A 20,858-nucleotide genomic window follows, 5' to 3' on the forward strand; every position below is an offset into this window, starting at 1 on the left:
AAAACTGCTTGTGACCTTCTACCATTGTTCCATAGAGAGCATACTGTACGTACTTACAGCATCAGTGTGTCGTTTGCCAGCTGCATAGCAGCAGAGAGGAAAGTGCTCCAGAGGGTTGTCACCACCACCCAGAAGATCATCAGATACCCTGTCCCCTGCCTGGAAGAGCTTTACGGTTCCTGCTGCCTCAAAAGAACCCAGGGTAGAATAAAAGATCCATCCCACCCCAGACATTCTCTGTTTGAACTGCTGCCCTTGGGCAGACAGTTCAGATCAATTAAGAGATGGACTAATAGACTCCTTGTGCATGACGTCACGCATCACGTGATAATTTCACCTGGGGGGTCAAACGGACACCGTCTTTCGTGTAAGTAAGGCTTAACCTGTCTTCAGTATGGTTCATTTTTGCACTGCTTTTGGTTGTTCAAATAGAGAAATGGATAAAAAGGTATTACCGTCTTCCCTGCTATCGACAAAAATGTTAACAAAGAGAATCAAATGCTTCAAGAACAATGAAGAATTGAGTGGTTAAACAGAATATGGCAAGAGGAGCTAAGCCTGAAAACTCCAGAGAAATTCGTGATTGTATTTAAAATGTATTTTTAAAAATGTCAGAAGTGAGTATGGAAGAGTTTGCTTAAGATTCTTGTTTTATTTTTTTTCCTGCTTGAATTCAAGTTAGCTTCTTCATGAAAGTGTTTGATGTTCTTACAGGTGAAGCAGCTTCTTTATTTGACACGGAAAACCCAGATTGGGCACCGAACAACGCGGACATAATTTGGTTAAAAAAAAAAAATCCAACAAGGAGCGACATGCCAGATGTATCCTGAAAGAACAGAAAAGATTAAAAGCAGAGAGCACTGAAGCTTTTTTTCTGTTATCAGAGGAACACAGTCCTGTGCAAAATGTCAACGTGGAGGTCAGAGTGTAGTAATGAACCTACAGTTCAAAAGAGTTCTATGCAAACACACTGAACTTTACAACAGCTGCATGCATGTGAAATGGAAATAAATCAACTGAGGCAGGAAAAATCGTTTTGGATAAAATTGTTACTGTCCGTATCCACTATTGGATAAAATTAAAATAAAATCTTACAATATTGTTTGTAAGTCTAGAGCAAGATATTTTATTTTACAAATAATAGCACTTCAGATTATTGTTTTAACAATAATAAGCATCACTGTATAAATGATGTTATAGAGCTATTTGCACTCCTAGATGTCCTTGGGGTTGTTGAGACATGGAGGGGTGGGAATAAGATCCAGCCCACAGTTCAGGTCGGAGTCCTTTGAGAGTAAATGCTTTGGCTTTTGTAATGTTCTGTTCCCAAAAGCTGATTTCAGGAAAAATTCTGTACACAAAGAAGGTTTTCTTGCTTTTGTAGTTTTATTTTATTTTTATTATTTATTTATTTATTTATTTATTTATTTATTTATTTATTTATTAATTAAACTGTTTTTCCATGTAGAGACTCTTCAGGAAAAAGAATGTTCCAACATGTAGCTAATGCTAGCCCACAAATCTGCACCGTTGCTCCAGTTGTTTCGAGGAATTTTGTAAGGATCATAACCGCTAATAAACTCTAATTTCCACATATATCTAGCCTTCACTTCTTTCTGACTAAGATTATCCAAGTAATCCAGTAGTAGAGCTTTTTTTCACTGTAGTTTTCTTCAGACAACAGCAACAGACGCTAGACATCTCCGCTTGGCTTCAGTATGTAAACAAAGTTTGCTTATCCCCCAGGTATAGGGTAGCAGCGGTTGCTAATGTAAATGTGACATCAGTGCAACGGGTCTACAGACTGAAAAACAGCTTCTACCCAAGAGCCATAACTGCAGTAAATGCTGCTTTTAAAGGGACTGTGCAATGCAGGGAATGTGCATGTCTTGTGTGTCTTTTTAGAGTTTTATATCGCAACACATACTATAGTATATTTGTTTATTTATAGGCAGATATTGCACTGGTAGGATGGCATCCAATTTCATTGTACAATGTGCAGTGACAAAGATGTATTCATATTCAAAAGTGGAGATCTCTGTCTCATGATAACTCCTTCCACACATACTTGCCACATTAGTTCACTACCCATCATCAACATGCTTCTAGGATATAGTATGTCACACAATCACAGTCACCTGCTTTTACATTTTGAGTTGAGATGGATTTCTTTCACAGCTACCTTAACTTGCAAAAGAACAGGTAGATGTTTTATTGACAGTATTTATTTATTTTTTTTTAAAAGACAGAATAATCATGTTTCCTTCAGGATTTTGTGAAACTATGGTCAGTGGACCTCACTTGGGGGCATGCTCCCCTGGAAGATAATTTTGTTTATTTTAAAGTTAAATGTATCAAACTGGTGCACTTTGAGAGCAAAATTAAGAGTTTAGCTGTATGAAGAACTTGCGCAAAACAATTTTGTGCTTTACTAATTTAAGCATAAACACCTGGTTGTAATGCCCCAGCAAAAAAGTCACACCCACAAAGCATGGTTAAAGGAGTTCATAAACAGTTAAAAAAAATGACTATAGAGCATACATTTTAGCCCTCATAGAAAGGAAGCTGAAGTGGCTACCTGTGTTCAACTGGTTTATTTATTTTTTATAAAATATTGAATAGAGAGCATGCAGAATAATTTCAGTTTAGCCAAAAATAAACCTACAATCCCAATTCCAAAAAAGTTGGGACACTGTGTAAACTGTAAATAAAAACAAAAATGTGATAATTTGCAAATCATGGAAACCCTATATTTCTTTGAAAATAGTACAAAGACAGCAGATCAGATGTTGAAACTGAGAAATTTTATTGTTTTTTGAAAAATATGTGCTCATTTTGAGTTTGTCAGCAACATGTTTCAAAAAAATTGGGACAGGGTTGACACAGTTTACCACTGTGTTGCATCACCTCTACTTTTAACAACACTCTGTAAATGTTTGGGAACTGAGGAGAGCAATTGCTATAGTTTTGAAAGAGAACTGTTGTCCCATTTTTGCACAATACACAATTTCAGTTGCTCAGCAGTTCGGGTCTCCTTTGTCATATTTTGAGCTTCATAATGCGCCAAATGTTTTAAATGGGAGACAGGTCTGGATTGCAGGCAGGCAAGTTTAGCACCCGGACTCTTTTACTACAGAACCATGCAGTTTTAATATGGGCAGAAAGCAGTTTGGCATTGTCTTGCTGAAAGAAGGAAGGCCTTCCCTGAAAAATATTTTGTCTGGATGGCAGCATGTTGCTCTGAAACATGTATATATCATTCAGCATTCATGATATCTTCCCAGATGTGCAAGCTACCCAATGGCACGTACATTAATGCACCCTCATACCATCACAGATGCTGGCTTTTGAACTGTGCACTGATAACATGCCGGATGGTCCCTCTCCTTTTTGGCCTGGAGGACGTGATGTCCAAGATTTCTAAAAAGAATTTCAGATTTCGATTTGTCAGACCTTGGGACAATTTTCCACTTCACCTCAGTCCATCGTAAAAGAGCTCGGGCCCAGAGAAGGTAGCTGTGTTTCTGGATATTGTTTATATCTAGTTTTAACTTGCATTTGTGGATGCAGAAATGAACTGTTTTCACAGATGATGGTTTTCTGAAGTGTTCCTGAGCCCATCCAGTGATTTCCACTACAGACATGTGTCTGCTTTTAATGCAGTGTTGCCTGAGGGCCTGAGGATCACAGGCATCCAATGTCAGTTTTCAGCCTTGTCTCTTGCATACAGCAATTTCTCCAGATTCTCTGAATCTTTTAATGATTTTATGTACCATAGATGATGTGATCCCCAAATTCTTTGCAATTTTACATTGAGGAACATTATTCTTAAATTGTACTGTTTGCCCAAGCAGTCTTACAGAGTGGTGAACCCCTCCCCATCTTTCCTTCTGAGAGACTCCGCCTCTCTGGGATGCTCTTTTTATACCCAATCATTTTACTGACCTGTTGCCAATTAACCAAATTACTTTTTTTTTTTTTTTTTAGCATTTCACAACTTTTTCAGTCTTTTGTTGTCCCTGTCCCAAGTTTTCTGAAATGTGTTGCTGACATCAAATTCAAAATGAGCATATATTTTTCAAAAAACAATAAAAAATTTTCAGTTTCAACATTTTGATATGTTGTCTTTTGTACTATTCTCAATGCAATATAGGGTTTCCATGATTTGCAAATTATTGCATTCTGATTTTACTGATGTTTTACAGAGTGTCCCAACTTTTTTGGAATTGGGGTTGTATTTTGAACTTTGGTTAGAGCATGCACTTGTATTTTGAATGACGAATACATGCTACCGGATGTGTTGGCAGCTTTTCTGACTCAAATAAGCTAAAACTCTACAGATTTAACCGTGCACTGTTTTAAAGCAAGGAGATGAGAGTCAGACACGCTGATGTTAACATTCCCTAACTAAGCTAAAGTTTGATGAATGCTAATTATCGGGGGGAGAGAATCATCCAGCAATACTCCTGCTGTGACAACCCCTCTTAAAACTAGAGGGCACCTTTTACAAATACCATGCAACTATCTGAGAAAATTATTACTAAAACTTTGACTACAATTAGACTAAAATTAAAATTGAGTTCCACTGATTAAATCTTGACAAAAAAAAGACTAAATTGTAACTAATTTTCAGGACACGACTAAGACTAAAAGTAAATTTAAAATTCTTTAAATTAAAAATGAACACTGCTACACTGAACTAAATCAACATTAGCTCCCAAACACTTATGACAAATAAATATCACTTGTACAAATCCAAAATATTTTATATAAAACCCATTTGGGGACGGAACTGACTTTTTAAAGTTGTGTAGTTTTGTAGCTTTCCGTTTAGAGACCAAAACACAAGGGACAGATATTTATCAGAGGTCTGATTCACAGCACAGCTTTGCCATGTCAGACATAAAGCCTTTCATGAGAAACCTTTCCTTTGCCTAAATTCTGATGAAAAGCCTTGCCTGCATTTTCCTATAGTTACTAAATTCATCTTAGAGCTTGTCGGCTGTTTTGTGACTCAAAATACAGTCAAGAACCTTTAATTCAGTCTTCATGAGTCTTAATAATATTGGCATGAGCCATCATTCTCGTTTCTGTACACCTCATTTAAAGCCATAGATTGATTGATTGATTGATTGATTGATTGATTGATTGATTGATTGATTTAGTAAAGAAAATGTAAATGTGGTATTTTTCTACAGGTATACAGAAGCATGCAGTGTGAAGAATACATCGATGCCAAAAGAGAGACGCATGTGAATTGGATGAGGTGAGCAGTACACCAGCTGTTGGGTCATTTTAGTGATTTGATTATACAGCTCCTCATTTGTTGGAAGAGCTTTATCTTCATGTCACTGATATCTCCGCCATGCTTTCTCCAAGTCTGCAACTCTGATCTGATTTTTACCTTTTCTGGAATGTTGCCTCACTCTTTTAGGTATGTGAATTGTGCCCGTAATGATGATGAACAGAATCTTGTGGCATTTCAGTATCGAGGGGCGATTCTGTATCGTTGCTGTCGACCCATTAACCCAGGACAGGAGCTCTTGGTGTGGTATGAAGAGGAGTACACCAAAGAACTCAGTCCTGCACCTACAGGAACAACCAGACAACAAGGTGTTACTTTTGTCTAAGAGGTTATAGAGGTTATTTTCTGTATTGTCTAGTGACACATTTCTGAGCCTACCAATATTTCTGGGATGAAAGCTGTTGTACAATGCAGTCTGCAATAACTAGAGCATTCCCCAGAGAACTCATTTTGGCCTGTTCCACCAACCAGGTAGGTTTTCTCGATCATATGACCGTGACCAACCAGAGAGGGTGAAGTCTATCAGCTTCCTTTTGAGACATGTGAAGTCACCCCACTGCACATCCTGCTATTGCAAAACTGACTATATAGTAAACCACAAAATACTGTTAGTTTTATTCATCATGCACAATTGAACCAAAAGTAGTGTAAAATGCATGCCCTGTGGATCCCGAGTGGCACAGCAGGAAAGTGTTGCCCCATCATCCAGATCTTGCCACTTTTGAATCTTGATGATGCCACAATCATCTGTGGTTGGGAGCCTAAGAGAGCAAAATTGTCTGGGCTCTCTGGGAGGGATGACTTGCTGCATCTTCCCTGCCCTGTCAGTTACACTGGCCAGTCATGGGTGTGTGAGAGTACATTTTAATAGGAATTGAGTGGATTGGGCTTTCATCGGAGTGTGCTTTCTCCCCCCTGACATTGTATGAGTAAAATATGTGGTTGACTGGTATTACTTGTCTCAGAGGAAGCACGTGATGGCCCTCCCTGGTTGGTAGCTGTTATGTGATACTGGAGAGCAGTCTGATGGGTGGGAATTGGCCGTGGCTAAATTAGGGAGAAAATTGGGGAGAAGTCAGGGGGGAAAAATGCCCTGTCACAGTAAATGCACAATATCGGATAATGCTGTCAGACCTCTCCATATTACAGAAACTGAGGGGAACAGGACACATTATAAACTGACACTAGGCCACAGCCCTGCTGCCACATGCCCCCACCACCTAACTCAGGCCGGGGAGCCATCTGGCCTGCAGCGAACCCCCCGGATGGGATAGGAAGTCTACTACCACCATCTGCGCCCCCAGCCTGTGGACCACCTTGAATTTAAACGGCTGGAGGGCGAGATACCAACAGGTGATCCACGCATTGGCATCCTTCATGCAGTGGAGCCACTGGAAGGGCGCATGGTCAGAGAAGAGGGTGAAAGGGTGCCCCAGCAGGTAGTATCGGAGGGTGAGGACTGCCTACTTGATGGCCAGGCACTCCTTTTCTATGGTGCCATACTTTCCCGCATTGAGGGCTTGTGGCTGATGTACAGCATGGGACATTCCTTGCCCTCCACCTCCTAGAACTAAATGGCCCCCAGCCCTCTGTCCAATGTATCTGTCTGCAAATTAAAAGGGAGAGAGAAGTCAGGGGAGTGTAAAAGTGGCCCCCCACACAGTGCAGCTTTTACCTTGGTGAAAGCCTATTGGCATTGCTCCATCCACTAGATCAGATCTGGTGCTCCCTTTTTAGTGAGCTCAGTTAGCGGGTTGGTGACGTCCAAATAATTGGGTATGAACTTATGATAGTAGCCAGCCAGCCCCAGGAACTGTCTCACCCCCTTTTTGGTCTTGGGCCTCGGGCAGGCCGCAATTGCTGCAGTCTTGTTAATTCGGGGACGCACCTGCCCATGACCCAAGTGGAAACCCAGATACTGTACTTCCACCCGCCCAATTGCACACGTTTTCAGGTTAGCTGTGAGCCCCACACACCTCAGCGACTCTAGGGCCCTAAGGTGTTCAAGGTGCCATGGCCAATCATTGCTGTATATAAGGTCATCGAGGTATGCTGCCACATACGTGGTATGGAGATGGAAGATCTTGTCCATGAGCCACTGGAATCTAGCGGGAGCCCCAAATAACCCAGAAGGAAGCATGACAAACTGGTGTAATCCAAATGGTGTGGAAAAGGCTGTTTTCTCTCAGGATAGAGGAGTCAAGGGGATCTGCCAATATCCCTTTATTAAATCCAATGTCAAATAAAAGCGAGCAGCACCTAACTAATCAAGCAACTCCTCAATGCGTGACATTGGGTATGTGTTGAATTTAGACACTGCATTGACCTTTTAATAGTCTACACGGAACCGGACCGACCTGTCGGTCTTGGGTACCAGGACCATCGGGCTGCTCCAGTCACTGTAGGACTCCTTGAGCATGGCCTTGAGTTGATCCCAAACCAACTTTTTTTAAAAATTGTATATATATATATATATATATAATATTTTGGTGTTTGGGTAAGGGCAGCTACGCACCACCACCCCTGGGGGCATCTCACTGTGATGTTTTGTGAGGTGGGTGTGGCCAGGAAGGGGCGAGAACACGTCAGAAAACTCTTTTTGCAACTTGGCAACCTCTGTGAGAGGTTGTCTCCACAAGGGACTGGGTTGGTTTCGTTGTTTTTACCTCCGACCCCAGCTCCGCCTTCTCCAGAACTACTGATGCCAACACCACAGGGACCCCCTCTTTCCATTGATTTAAGAGGTTGAGGTGGTATATTTGCAGAGCCCTGTCCCTATCCATTTGCTTCACCTCATAGTCGACATCCCCGATTTGCTGTGTGACCTCGAAGGGCCCTTGCCACTTGGTGACTAATTTGGAGCTCGACGTGGGTAATAACACGAGTCCTTTGTCTCCCAGAGTGAACTCCCTAAGGCACGCACCTCTGTTTTACAGCCGGGCTTGACGTTCTTGTGCCTGCCATAAATTCTCCTGGGTTAAGTGTGTGAGGGTGTGGAGCTTTGTGTGCAAGTCGAGAATGTATTGAATTTCATTCTTGCTAGTTGAAGGTCCCTCCTCCCAATTTTCCTGCAGCACATTCAAAATATCGCACGCCTTTCGCCCATATAATTCAAACGGTGAATACCCCATGGAAGCTTGTGGGACTTCTCGTACTGTGAATAAGAGGGGCTCGAGCCATTTATCCCAATTATGTGCATCTTTGTTTACAAACTTCTGAATTAGATTTTTAAGGGTTTAATTAAGTTGCTGTAATAATCGTCCATTTGTGGGTGATGGATGCTTGTGTGGATAGATTTAATTCCCAAGAACTCGTATAGCTCGCGAAGTGCGCGTGACATAAATGTAGTGCCTTGGTCACGTCAGGATTTCTTTTCGAATCCCAACCCGGGAGAGTGCTTCTGCAACACTGCATGTGGAGATATTGCGGAGTGGCACTGCTTCCAGATATCGCGTTGCATAGTCCACCAGAACTAAAATAAAATGATATCCTCGTGCTGACTGATCGAATGGACTGACGAAATCCACACTAATTCTCTTCAAGGGGGTCTTGATTAGAGGGAGTGGGCACAAAGGCGCTTTTGAAATGGCCTCGGGATTTACTAATTGGCATTCACGGCATGCTGCACACCACCAACGAATGTCCCCGCAACTCTCTGGCCAGTAGAACCGGGCCATCATTTGGGCTAGTGTTTTATCCTATCCTAGGTGTCTGGCCATGGGATTAAAGTGAGCCGCATGGAACACGAGTTCCCTAAGGCTCTTGGGGATTAACAATGGTGCTATCTCTTCACCGGTTTGAGTGTCCTGGATCACTCGATTCAGCCTATCCTTAATAATAGTGAAATACTGGAAGGAGGGTGTCACATTTGGCTGAAGAGCTTGACCATCACTTACGCTCACTTGAGGCCCCTGGCGATGCGAGAAGATGCCGGAACGCCTGGCGATCTTCCTGCTGGGCCAGCATCAAGGCTTCAAAGCATTGCTCTTGCTCCTTCCGGAGAGCGGTCAGTGCTTGATGCTGGTTCTGCTGGGTGGTAGCAAGGGCATGGATGAGATCCTTAAATGGGGAGGACCCCATGTGGTAGTTCCCTTCCATACTCCCAGCACCACTGTAATATGTCCTTGATGTGAGTGGAGTATAGAAGCATGGCAGGCGGGAGCTGATGTTCTCTCACACTTTATTTTTACTATTTTCATTGCTTTTCAGCTTCATTCACTCACTCATTGCTCATACACAGACACACACATGTTCTGGTTGGGAGGAGTCCCTTCTCTTCACTTTCTCCCTCCTTTTCTAACCTCCATCACTGCAACAAACACATACATTTAATTGACAACAGGTGCATTGACTTTGCCACTCACCATCCCTAGCCCCACCTTCTATTCACAAACTAATGCTAGGCCATGCCCCCACAGCCACAAATACCTTCAGTGCAATACAACCAGCTGGCTGGAGAGAAGTTAGTTGAACACACACATGCAGCATGCCTGAACCAAGCGAAGTTGTTAATTAGCTAATGCAGATGTCAGTCAAACCCATCAAGCATTATACAAATCAATTGGAACATATTTGTTTATTTCAGGAGCATATGTGATGGTTATATTATCAAGCAATTTAACAAGCAATAAAATTTTTTAGTATTTTTATGGAATTCAGTAATTCCACAAGAGTCATACCATGGAGAACTTTTCTTTTTAATTATGTTTATTTTTAGCTCCTTAAACTCTTGTAGCTGAAGAACTTCAACATGCTAAGGGACAAATAGCATCCGATGAATGAATAATTAAACACATGGAGGTTTGGCTGCTTTATTACTACAAACCACACCGTGGCATTCTTCAAATACTGCAGTAAGGAAATTCCTATACTACTGCAGAACTACTTGAATGCCATTTGAACCATTGCAATGTGTCTTTTATTTATTTATTTATTTATTTATTTTTAAATACGCCTATATTTTTTAATTTTTTTATTTTTAAATTGAATTACTACTCTTATGTCTTGGATGTAAATAAGGCTAGGCTTGCCATTACCTAGACTTAACATTAGATCAAACAGAAACCAACAACTCCCTGTTGGTCGCTCAGACCCACGTGGCTATGGCCAATGCTGTGCATAGCTGCTGTTCCAGTACCTTATTTAATCTACAGTACCAGTACTCCTAGTTAGAGGCTGCTATATCTTAGTCCTCAAACTTTTTTTTTAGTCTCAGTCATCATTCATGTAGAATCTTGAATGTTTGAGATTCAGTAAAAATGCTCCCTTACATTGAGTTAGTGTTACATTTTATAATCTTGTTGCATTTCATGTTCAATTTCAGATATTTTTATCCTTTCACTTCTCCAGAAATAAAGAACACTCTGCTGCAAGTCTTTTCCTGCTCCACATGCCCTCGTTCTTATACATCTCAAATTTACCTCAACAAACACATCCAGAGATGCCACTATGAAGAGTATGTGAGACTGCGGGAATCAGGAGAGATTAAATATGAACTTCAGATCCCCTCTGAAGACTCCAGTAGTCAGCCAACATCATCTGATCCTCTCAGTTCTGACCCTTCTCATAATGATACACAGAAGGAAATTCACCACTGTTCAGACTGTGGAAAGAGTTTTGGTCATCAGAATGCACTCAAGACGCACCAGTGCAGTCACACAGGAGAGAAGCCGTATAACTGCTCACAGTGTGGGAAGAGTTTTACTCATCGGAGTAATCTCCAACGACACCAGCGCATTCACACAGGAGAGAAGCTGCATCACTGCTCACAGTGTGGGAAGTGTTTTACTCGTCAGAGTGATCTCCAAATACACCAGCGCAGTCACACAGGAGAGAAGCCGTATCACTGCTCACAGTGTGGGAAGAGTTTTACTCATCAGAGTAATCTCCATCGACACCAGCGCATTCACACAGGAGAGAAGCTGCATCACTGCTCACAGTGTGGGAAATGTTTTACTTATCGGCGTAATCTCCAACGACACCAGCGCATTCATACAGGAGAGAAGCCGTATCACTGCTCACAGTGTGGGAAGAGTTTTACTCAGCAGAGTAATCTCCAAAAACACCAGCGCATTCACACAGGAGAGAAGCCGCATCACTGCACACAGTGTGGGAAGAGTTTTACTCAGCAGAGTGATCTCCAACGACACCAGCGCATTCACACAGGAGAGAAGCCGTATAACTGCACACAGTGTGGGAAGAGTTTTACTCATCGGAGTAATCTCCAAAAACACCAGCGCATTCACACAGGAGAGAAGCCGTTTCACTGATCGCAGTGTGGAAAGATGTTTACTTATTCAGTTACATTTAAAATCTACAAGTGCACTAACTTGGAGACATTGCATGATTAAATTTGTCAAGTAAATATGGTTGTTATTACAGTTTTGGCTGAAAATGACCTGTACTTTTGAACTTTGTTTATATGACCGTTTTAAAATGTGTAACCTTATCGTGATGTTTAAAACAAGACTATTAATGTTTTCTTTTGATCTTAAGTAGTCCTTAATTACCGCCATACAAGGAACCATTAAACTGCAACACTATTATCAGTGTAATACTGCAGGATTAGACTAATTGTTAATTGAATTATTACTGATCAAGAGTTTTAATGTACAACCCTGATTCCAAAAAAGTTGGGACAAAGTACAAATTGTAAATAAAAACGGAATGCAATGATGTGGAAGTTTCAAAATTCCATATTTTATTCAGAATAGAACGTAGATGACATATAAAATTTTTAAACTGAGAAAATTTATCATTTAAAGCAGGGGTATTCAATTAAAAGTCACTGAGGTCCAGTTATTAAATTTTGTCCAAGTGGAAGGTCCGAACCGAAGTCCAGCTTGTGTCTTATAGCCTTCCCCTATGTCCACATTTTCATATGGTTTCAACAATATTTATTGTTCATTTCCAATGCAGGAAATGAACTGAGTGCACAACTATCTCTTTTACCATAAATAAAAGTAGTCCCAGGAAAATAAATTCAAGGCCTTTATTTCCGATTAAAGAAAACAGAAACCTCAGAATAAAGTAAATAAAGTGCAAACAGAGTGGAATAACTCCTTTTTCTCTTAAATTAAAGAGGTCCCAACCTGAAGAATTGAAGGCCTACACTTCAAGTAAAAAAGTCAACTCAGAAAATATTAACTAAAAAGTGCAAACAGAGCACTGACTTAACATTTTCTCTTTTTTGTTCTTAAAATAAGGAGGTCCCAGCCTAAAAAAATGAGGGCCTACTTTTCAAGAAAAAAAAGTCCACATCTTCAGAAAACAAGTGGCTTTTTGGGGGGGGAAATGCAAACAGAAAATTTTTCTTTGAACTTTTCTCTTTTAATTCTTCTTTTACTGTTCTTAATGAGAAAAACGGGCATGTGGCTGACCTGCCAGTAATTTAAATCTTGGTTGGAGTGCCATTCTCATGCAGATATGTAGGTGTTCATTGTTGAGCCTAGAATGGTACTTGGTTTTGACAATGTTCATAGTGGAAAAAGCTGACTCACAGCTGTAAGTTGATCCAAACATAGTCAAGGTGTGCAGTGCTACTTTGATTAGACCAGGGAACACACTCCAATGTGTTTATGTTGCCCCAAAATCCACGCTACTTTTAAGGAACATTCGTTTGCACGTTGCTGGGCTGTAAATGTATGTGTAATGAGTCGGGTAGACCTGTTATATTGTGCTTGCAGATCGGTTATTTTGCGTGCCCTCAGCTCGGACTTCAGGGGACAACTTTGCTCAAAAGAGCTGTGCTTTGTTTCGTAGTGGCGCTTCACATTGCCGCTTTTAATTAATGCCACGTTTTCGAAGCATATGAGGCACACTGGTTTTGAACTGCTCGCCGGAAGAATGAACATATATTTCTCCATCCATTCATCTTTTAAACAACGATTTTCCTTGTCTACTTTCCGCCGCCTTTTGGAGCAAGCCATGTTGTCTCGGTCGGTTGTCTCTTAACTTAACTCTCTTCCTCTCTGCTTGTTGCACTGCTGTGGCGTGCTGGGCAAACTAACGATTTTATTGGCTCAACTGAGTGAAGCTATTGTCATATTAACTGGAGTAGCAGCGCCTGCTGTCAATAGCCACGACCGTCCAAAATAATGCTTCATGAAAATTACTTAATCTCGTGAATTTACCATTGGTCACGGGTCCGGACAGAACCATCACTGGGCCCGGATCCGGACCGAGGTCCGCCATTTGGTGATGCCTGATTTAAAGAGAAAAATTAGGTGATTTTTAAATTTCATGACAACAACACATTTCAAAAAAGTTGGGACAAGGCCATGTTTACCACTGTGAGACATCCCCTTTTCTCTTTACAACAGTCTGTAAACGTCTGGGGACTGATGAGACAAGTTGCTCAAGTTTAGGGATAGGAATGTTAACCCATTCTTGTCTAATGTAGGATTCTCGTTGCTCAACTGTTTTAGGTCTTTTTTGTCATATCTTCTGTTTTATGATGCGCCAAATGTTTTCTATGGGTGAAAGATCTGGACTGCAGGCTGGCCAGTTCAGTACTCGGACCCTTCTTCTACGCAGCCATGATGCTGTAATTGATGCAGTATGTGGTTTGGCATTGTCATGTTGGAAAACACAAGGTCTTCCCTGAAAGAGACGTCGTCTGGATGGGAGCATATGTTGCTCTAGAACCTGGATATACCTTTCAGCATTGATGGTGTCTTTCCAGATGTGTAAGCTGCCCATGCCACATGCACTAATGCAACCCCATACCATCAGAGATGCAGGCTTCTGAACTGAGCGCTGATAACAACTTGGGTCGTCCTTCTCCTCTTTAGTCCGAATGACACGGCATCCCTGATTTCCATAAAGAACTTCAAATTTTGATTCGTCTGACCACAGAATAGTTTTCCACTTTGCCACAGTCCATTTTAAATGAGCCTTGGCCCAGAGAAGACGTCTGCACTTCTGGATCGTGTTTAGATACGGCTTCTTCTTTGAACTATAGAGTTTTAGCTGGCAATGGCGGCTGGCACGGTGAATTGTGTTCACAGATAATGTTCTCTGGAAATATTCCTGAGCCCATTTTGTGATTTCCAATCATGAAAGCATGCCTGTATGTGATGCAGTGCCGTCTAAGGGCCCGAAGATCACGGGCACCCAGTATGGTTTTCCGGCCTTGACCCTTACGCATAGAGATTCTTCCAGATTCTCTGAATCTTTTGATGATATTATGCACTGTAGATGATGATATGTTCAAACTCTTAGCAATTTTACACTGTCGAACTCCTTTCTGATATTGCTCCACTATTTGTCGGCGCAGAATTAGGGGGATTGATGATCCTCTTCCCATCTTTACTTCTGAGAGCCGCTGCCACTCCAAGATGCTCTTTTTATACCCAGTCATGTTAATGATCTATTGCCAATTGACCTAATGAGTTGCAATTTGGTCCTCCAGCTGTTCCTTTTTTGTACCTTTAACTTTTCCAGCCTCTTATTGCCCCTGTCCCAACTTTTTTGAGATGTGTTGCTGTCATGAAATTTCAAATGAGCCAATATTTGGCATGAAATTTCAAAATGTCTCACTTTCGACATTTGATATGTTGTCTATTTTCTACTGTGAATACAATATCAGTTTTTGAGATTTGTAAATTATTGCATTCTGTTTTTATTTACAATTTGTACTTTGTCCCAACGGCACGGTGGTGTAGTGGTTAGCGCTGTCGCCTCACAGCAAGAAGGTCCGGGTTCGAGCCCCGTGGCCGGCGAGGGCCTTTCTGTGTGGAGTTTGCATGTTCTCCCCGTGTCCGTGTGGGTTTCCTCCGGGTGCTCCGGTTTCCCCCACAGTCCAAAGACATGCAGGTTAGGTTAACTGGTGGCTCTAAATTGACCGTAGGTGTGAGTGTGAATGGTTGTCTGTGTCTATGTGTCAGCTCTGTAATGACCTGGCGACTTGTCCAGGGTGTACCCCGCCTTTCGCCCGTAGTCAGCTGAGATAGGCTCCACCTTGCCTGCGACCCTGTAGAACAGGATAAAGCGGCTAGAGATAATGAGATGAGATGAGACTTTGTCCCAACTTTTTTGGAATCGGGGTTGTACTATGTTTAACAGAACTGTGGATCAAACCAAATGGGTACGGAGCACTTAAACGAAACTCGTCCAGCTATATGCATCCGCCTCATCTCACTGGTAGAGGAGAAGGCATCACAGTTATTTATAATGATAATCTAGGAATCGTACAAAAACCTGAACAAAAATTCACCAAGTTTGAAGTTCTTTATCTTAACATATGTAGCCAAAATATAAGTCTACCCAGTCAATTCAGCTAATTATTATTTACAGACCTGTGGTTTTATATTCTGAAGATCTTTCTGAATTTGTGGATTTCATCTCAAACCTGGTTCTTTATTTCGACAACAAATTAATTGTTAGAGACATTATTCATTTTGATTATCTGTCAGACTCTGAGAATAGCATTCATGTCCATTCTAGATTCAGTAGGCATTAATGAGTGTCACAGGACCTAACCCTATTTTTGTTCGGGTTTTTGTATGATTCCTAGTGGTCACACTCTCGATCTAGTACTTGCATTTGTATTAAATATAGAAAATATAGTCATGCTTCCACAGCCTGAAGCTCCCTCAGACCATTGCCTCATCTCTTTTGAAATGTCTTAACGATAATATATGCACCTTGCATGCCATCACATCAAAAGTACATTCACATCAACTACTGCATAAAGTTTTATCAGCAGTCTCCCAGAGTTATCAACTTTGTCCCCACAGAACTTGATCAGACAACTGAATGCTTACAGTCAACATTCTGCTTTACTTTAGATAAATGTAGCTCCACTTAAAAGAAAATAATTCAGGAGAAAAGAAAAAAACTAGCACCCTGGTCACGCATGCATCCATCATTTGTAGCCAATTATCTTATACAGGGTTGCAGGAGCCTATCGCAGCTGACTCTGGGCAGGAGGCAGGGTACACCCTGGACAAGTCACCAGCTCATTGCAGGGCTGACACATAGAGACAAGCAACCATTCACACTCAATTTAGAGCCACCAGTTAGCCTAACCTGCATGTCTTTGGGGGAAACCCAGGGAGAAAATGCAAACTCCACACAAAAAGGCTCTTGCCAGCCTTGAACCCAGGACCTTCTTGCTGTGAGACAACAGTGCTAACCACGGTGCCACCCACACATGCACCTTAAAACATAAAATTAGAAAATGGTGTCAAACAAAATTGATAGTATTCCAATTAGCATGGAAGGAGACCTTCTGGCACTATATAGACAAACTTTTAATGCTGGGTAGGGCCATGCCAAATGACCAGATGGTGGTTGCAGCACCAGATTTATTTTCTTTGTGAGAGCTTATGGTAATAGATACTGGTGAAATATGAACTGATAAAAAATTCCGGGGCCCTATTCTGTGTATTTCATGAACTAGGTCATTTTTAAAATTACTGAAATTAGACCAGAATGCACCCCCTAAATCCTTGCCAGATATTTTGGGGGTTTTAAATGCATTTTTCTCAGCTTCTAGGCTACACAGAGGTTTGAAATTTGGTAAATTAACTCTATATATTGCTAATCTGGAAGGAAAACATAGATCCTTCTCTCTAGAAAATCCTGGCCATAGGTACTTCCTAAAAATGCTAAAATTTAAGAAAAACGCACTCGTGAGTGGAGTTTAGAGCCCTAAAAAAATACTAGAAAACAAATGTATTCATCTATCACTACCTAGTCTTATTATAAACCAGCTTGCCTGGTCACTTATATAATGGGAGCTCTCTCGATAGAGTATTTACAGAAATATGGCAGATTCAATTGCATACCCCACAAAAAGTATCATATCTTTAAGACCCTGAATTGAAATGAAGCACAGGTCTGCAACTTGGCAAATAGTTTCATTAATTCAGTCACTACAAACATGTGAAGTGTCATCTTGTTATTTGTGCATCATTCTCTTTTTTCAATCCCAAATCATCCATTTTTAATGCCCTTGAATTTGTTTTTGCTGTTACATGTACACTGCAGTTCACAAATAACTATATACTTGACCATGAAAAAGTAATTTAAGATCACAGATGCAGCACTCTCCTATTCATATTTTTGTCATGACTGATATTGGGTGTATTGTCTGTTTCCAGTTGCATTTCTGACAGAGACTATATCAGTATTTATAATTTTCCATAGATCATGTATACACCAGTATTTTAAAATACATGTATACAATTTATATCACTTTTTATTTGATGATCTTTCCTTTCTGTTTTCATCTAAATACACAAACAACACATTCGAGGGCATTAAAAATGGATGATTTGTGATTGAAAAAAGAGAATGATGCACAAATAACAAGACACTACATACAATGTGTTTCATTTTCATTCAGGGTCTTCAAGATACGATACTTTTTGTGGGGTATGTAATTGAATCTGCCATATTTCTGTAAATATTCTAATCAGAGAGCTCCCATTATATAAGTGACCAGGCAATCTAGTTTATAATAAGACCAGGTAGTGATAGGAGATGAATACATTTGTTTTCTAGTATTTTTAGGGCCCTAAACCCCATTCACGAGTGCGTTTTTCTTAATTTTTAGGAAGTATCTATGGCCAGGATTTTCTAGATAGATGGCTCTATGTTTTCCTACCAGATTAGCAACATGGAGAGAATTAATTTACCAAATTTCAAACCTCTGTGTAGCCTAGAAGCTGAGAAAAATGCATTTAAAATCCCAAAAATCCCTGGCGAGGATTTAGGGGGTACATTTTGTTCTAATTTAGTAATTTTTCAAAATGGCATAAATAAAAAAACTCTGGGTCTAGAAAACTGAAATTTTGAAAACTAATTTAGATTTAAATATATTTTCATCAGTAACTTCCACCATTAAAATAAAAATATTGCTGCAACCAATTTTCTATATATTGGGTCTTTTTTGCTTGGACTTACCCTGCTGCTAGATCAACAATTCTCCACCCAAATAGAAGATAAAAAAAATTAAGATTATTTTTGTTATGTAATATGTTAGCAAAATGAATTAGGAATAAGACCACCACAGAAACTGGTGATTTTATATGCACATAGGTAGTCATGAACACACACACCTTAAGTAATCACAAATGTCTTCTGATTCATACATCCTCACATACACTGATTTCTTTTTATGCTGATTGAATATTAATTAAAAGCTGAGTATGTTAATTTTCAGCAAAGAATAAATGAAATTAATTATATTAAAAGTAATAATAAATTGGTTTATGAATGATCATAATTACAGTAAAATACAGCAAAGACATTTAGATAGTTTATACTGTGAAGGTTATTTTCTGTTAAATCACAGGCCTATTCAAAAATTGTAATCTTATGATGCAGGAGACTGGCCAAGGCCACGAGTGTTGTGCTGGCTTCCACCTGCGGCCTGTATTAGTCTTTAACCTGATTTAACCCCAGTCATTTTAAATCATGTATTGTACACTCTGAATGCTGTGTACCACCTCTTATCATGTGTTTTGATTCTTTCTGAATGGACCATTCATACTGGAAAATTTGTCTCAGTTGATGCAAAATATGAAAGGTGTGAGATGTACTGCCCAATAGAAAATGTTGAAGTGGTATGACGGGACATGTTAACCAATGAAATTATTTGTATACACTGGGTTTTTTTTCTTTGAGACAGTATAAAATGAGAACTTAGTAATTTTGACTTGGTTCATTCTGCAGACCGAACACAATTTTTATTATTTGATTTAATAAAAATTTAAACCTTTCTGCAACCTCTTGGACTTTGAATCATTTTTTGCTTGGAGAGTTAGTGTTTCCACTATAGATAGATAGATAGATAGATAGATAGATAGATAGATAGATAGATAGATAGATAGATAGATATGCACTCAAACTTTTATAAGTTTTATAAGTGCTTCAATAAATGTTCAAAAGTAGAATATGTCATGCAATTAGGACAAAAGGGGCTAGTAGAGGGTCACTGGTAAAAAAAAAAAAAATAATTCAAGGAGGATATATTGTGAAATTAAATTATGGACAATTCCATGTGCAAGCTTGGAATTGAATCAATGAACTTTGGGTGGAAAGACAGCCATTTTAACCACGGAGGTAAACAGCCCTGTTAAGAACTAGTTTACTAGGTGCTAGAAAAGGTATAATGTTACTCCTAAGTGGCAAAAAAGAAGGAAGAAGAGTGGTTTCCAACTCTACAGGAAAAAGTGGTTATACATTGTAATTATGTTTTTATTTTCTTTCTTGTTCAGTCCATTTGGAAAAATTGCATAGACCAGGTTGGGGGTATCCAGATTGAGTTTATTGGAGGGGGCCGAAAGGTGAGTGTGTGGATAAGTGACAAATTGTAGGGGTTGGAAATGTATTGCTTCTATTGGGTTGGGAGGAGAGGTGCCAGGTGAAAGAGGTATGAACTACTGTAGAAGATGTTTGAAGTTTTTGTTATGTTTGTAGGTGGATATGAGAGTGTGGTTATGGAAAGTTTGGTGTTCTGTAGAGAAGTGGCTGAAGTTCTAAGTTGTTTATGTAGGAATGGTATATCTTGAGAGAATGGTGACGAGGGGCATCAGAGGGGGTTTGGGAAGGTGTATTGGTGAGTGAGTGAGTGGGAACGAACCTTGCCAGTGTTTGATTTTTAATGCAGTGGAGGAAGTATTTGGAATAATGTCTGGTGTGTAGAGATTTGAAAAGTATGGAAATGGCGTAGTGAAAGTCATCTGAAAAGGAGCCGATACAATGGAACTGGATGATTTGTGATTTAATAATTCCTTTAATGTATGTTTGGATGGTTACTGTATTTATGAACAAGGCAATGTGTATTGATGGGTTTGAAGAAAACTTTAGTGCTACATTTCTTGTGAGTTGGGGAAATGGGTGTGAAGAAAACTGTTGTGTCTAAGAAATTGACCAATTCAGGCTGGATGGTGGCTTTAAGTTGAACAGAAGGATGGTGAGAGTTGAGAATGCCTAAAAAGTTATAGAAATCCAGGAGGAAATATGGCCAAGCTCCAATAATGTAATCTAGGAAACAAAAAAAGAAAGTGGGTTGTAGTGGGCATTTGGATAAGGCAGCTTGTTCCCAGCCCTGCGATGACCTGGCGACTTGTCCAGGGTGTACCCTGCCTTTCGCCCGTAGTCAGCTGGGATAGGCTCCAGCTTGCCTGCGACCCTGTAGAAGGATAAAGCGGCTACAGATAATGAGATGAGATGAGATGAGCTTGTTCCCAGCCCTGCGATGACCTGGCGACTTGTCCAGGGTGTACCCTGCCTTTCGCCCGTAGTCAGCTGGGATAGGCTCCAGCTTGCCTGCGACCCTATTCCAGGTTCTAAGAACAGGATAAAGCGGCTAGAGATAATGAGATGAGATGAAAGAGTACATGATCTGGTCTGGTGGGGTCTGGCTATTTATGGAATGTGTTGCTTAGGGCTTGTAGGCCCATGGGTGTATGAATGTTGGTGTATGCTGTCTACATCAAGGGTGAAGAGGAGAGTGTGGATGGGGGCTGCCATGGGTTGGATTCTGTCCAGGAAGTTGTAGGTGTCTTTAATGCAGGAAGGGTGTTTGGTGGAGAGGGGG

The 20,858-nt window shown here is 40.4% G+C and overlaps 1 protein-coding gene across 1 annotated transcript in view; it reads left to right on the top strand.

Annotated features, from left to right (window-relative positions):
* Positions 1-14,761, top strand: part of LOC132901327 (zinc finger protein OZF-like) — a 78,337-nt gene extending 63,576 nt beyond the window's left edge. Inside the window, exons 3-5 of the mRNA XM_060943643.1 lie at positions 5,199-5,266; positions 5,435-5,613; positions 10,655-14,761. Of these exons, the coding sequence (XP_060799626.1) occupies positions 5,199-5,266; positions 5,435-5,613; positions 10,655-11,574 (1,167 nt within the window). The 3' untranslated portion in view covers positions 11,575-14,761. The remainder of the gene's footprint in view (positions 1-5,198; positions 5,267-5,434; positions 5,614-10,654) is intronic.
* The last annotated feature ends 6,097 nt before the right edge of the window (positions 14,762-20,858 follow it).

This window comes from Neoarius graeffei, chromosome 17 (assembly GCF_027579695.1).
Source record: "Neoarius graeffei isolate fNeoGra1 chromosome 17, fNeoGra1.pri, whole genome shotgun sequence".
Lineage (NCBI taxonomy): Eukaryota > Metazoa > Chordata > Actinopteri > Siluriformes > Ariidae > Neoarius > Neoarius graeffei.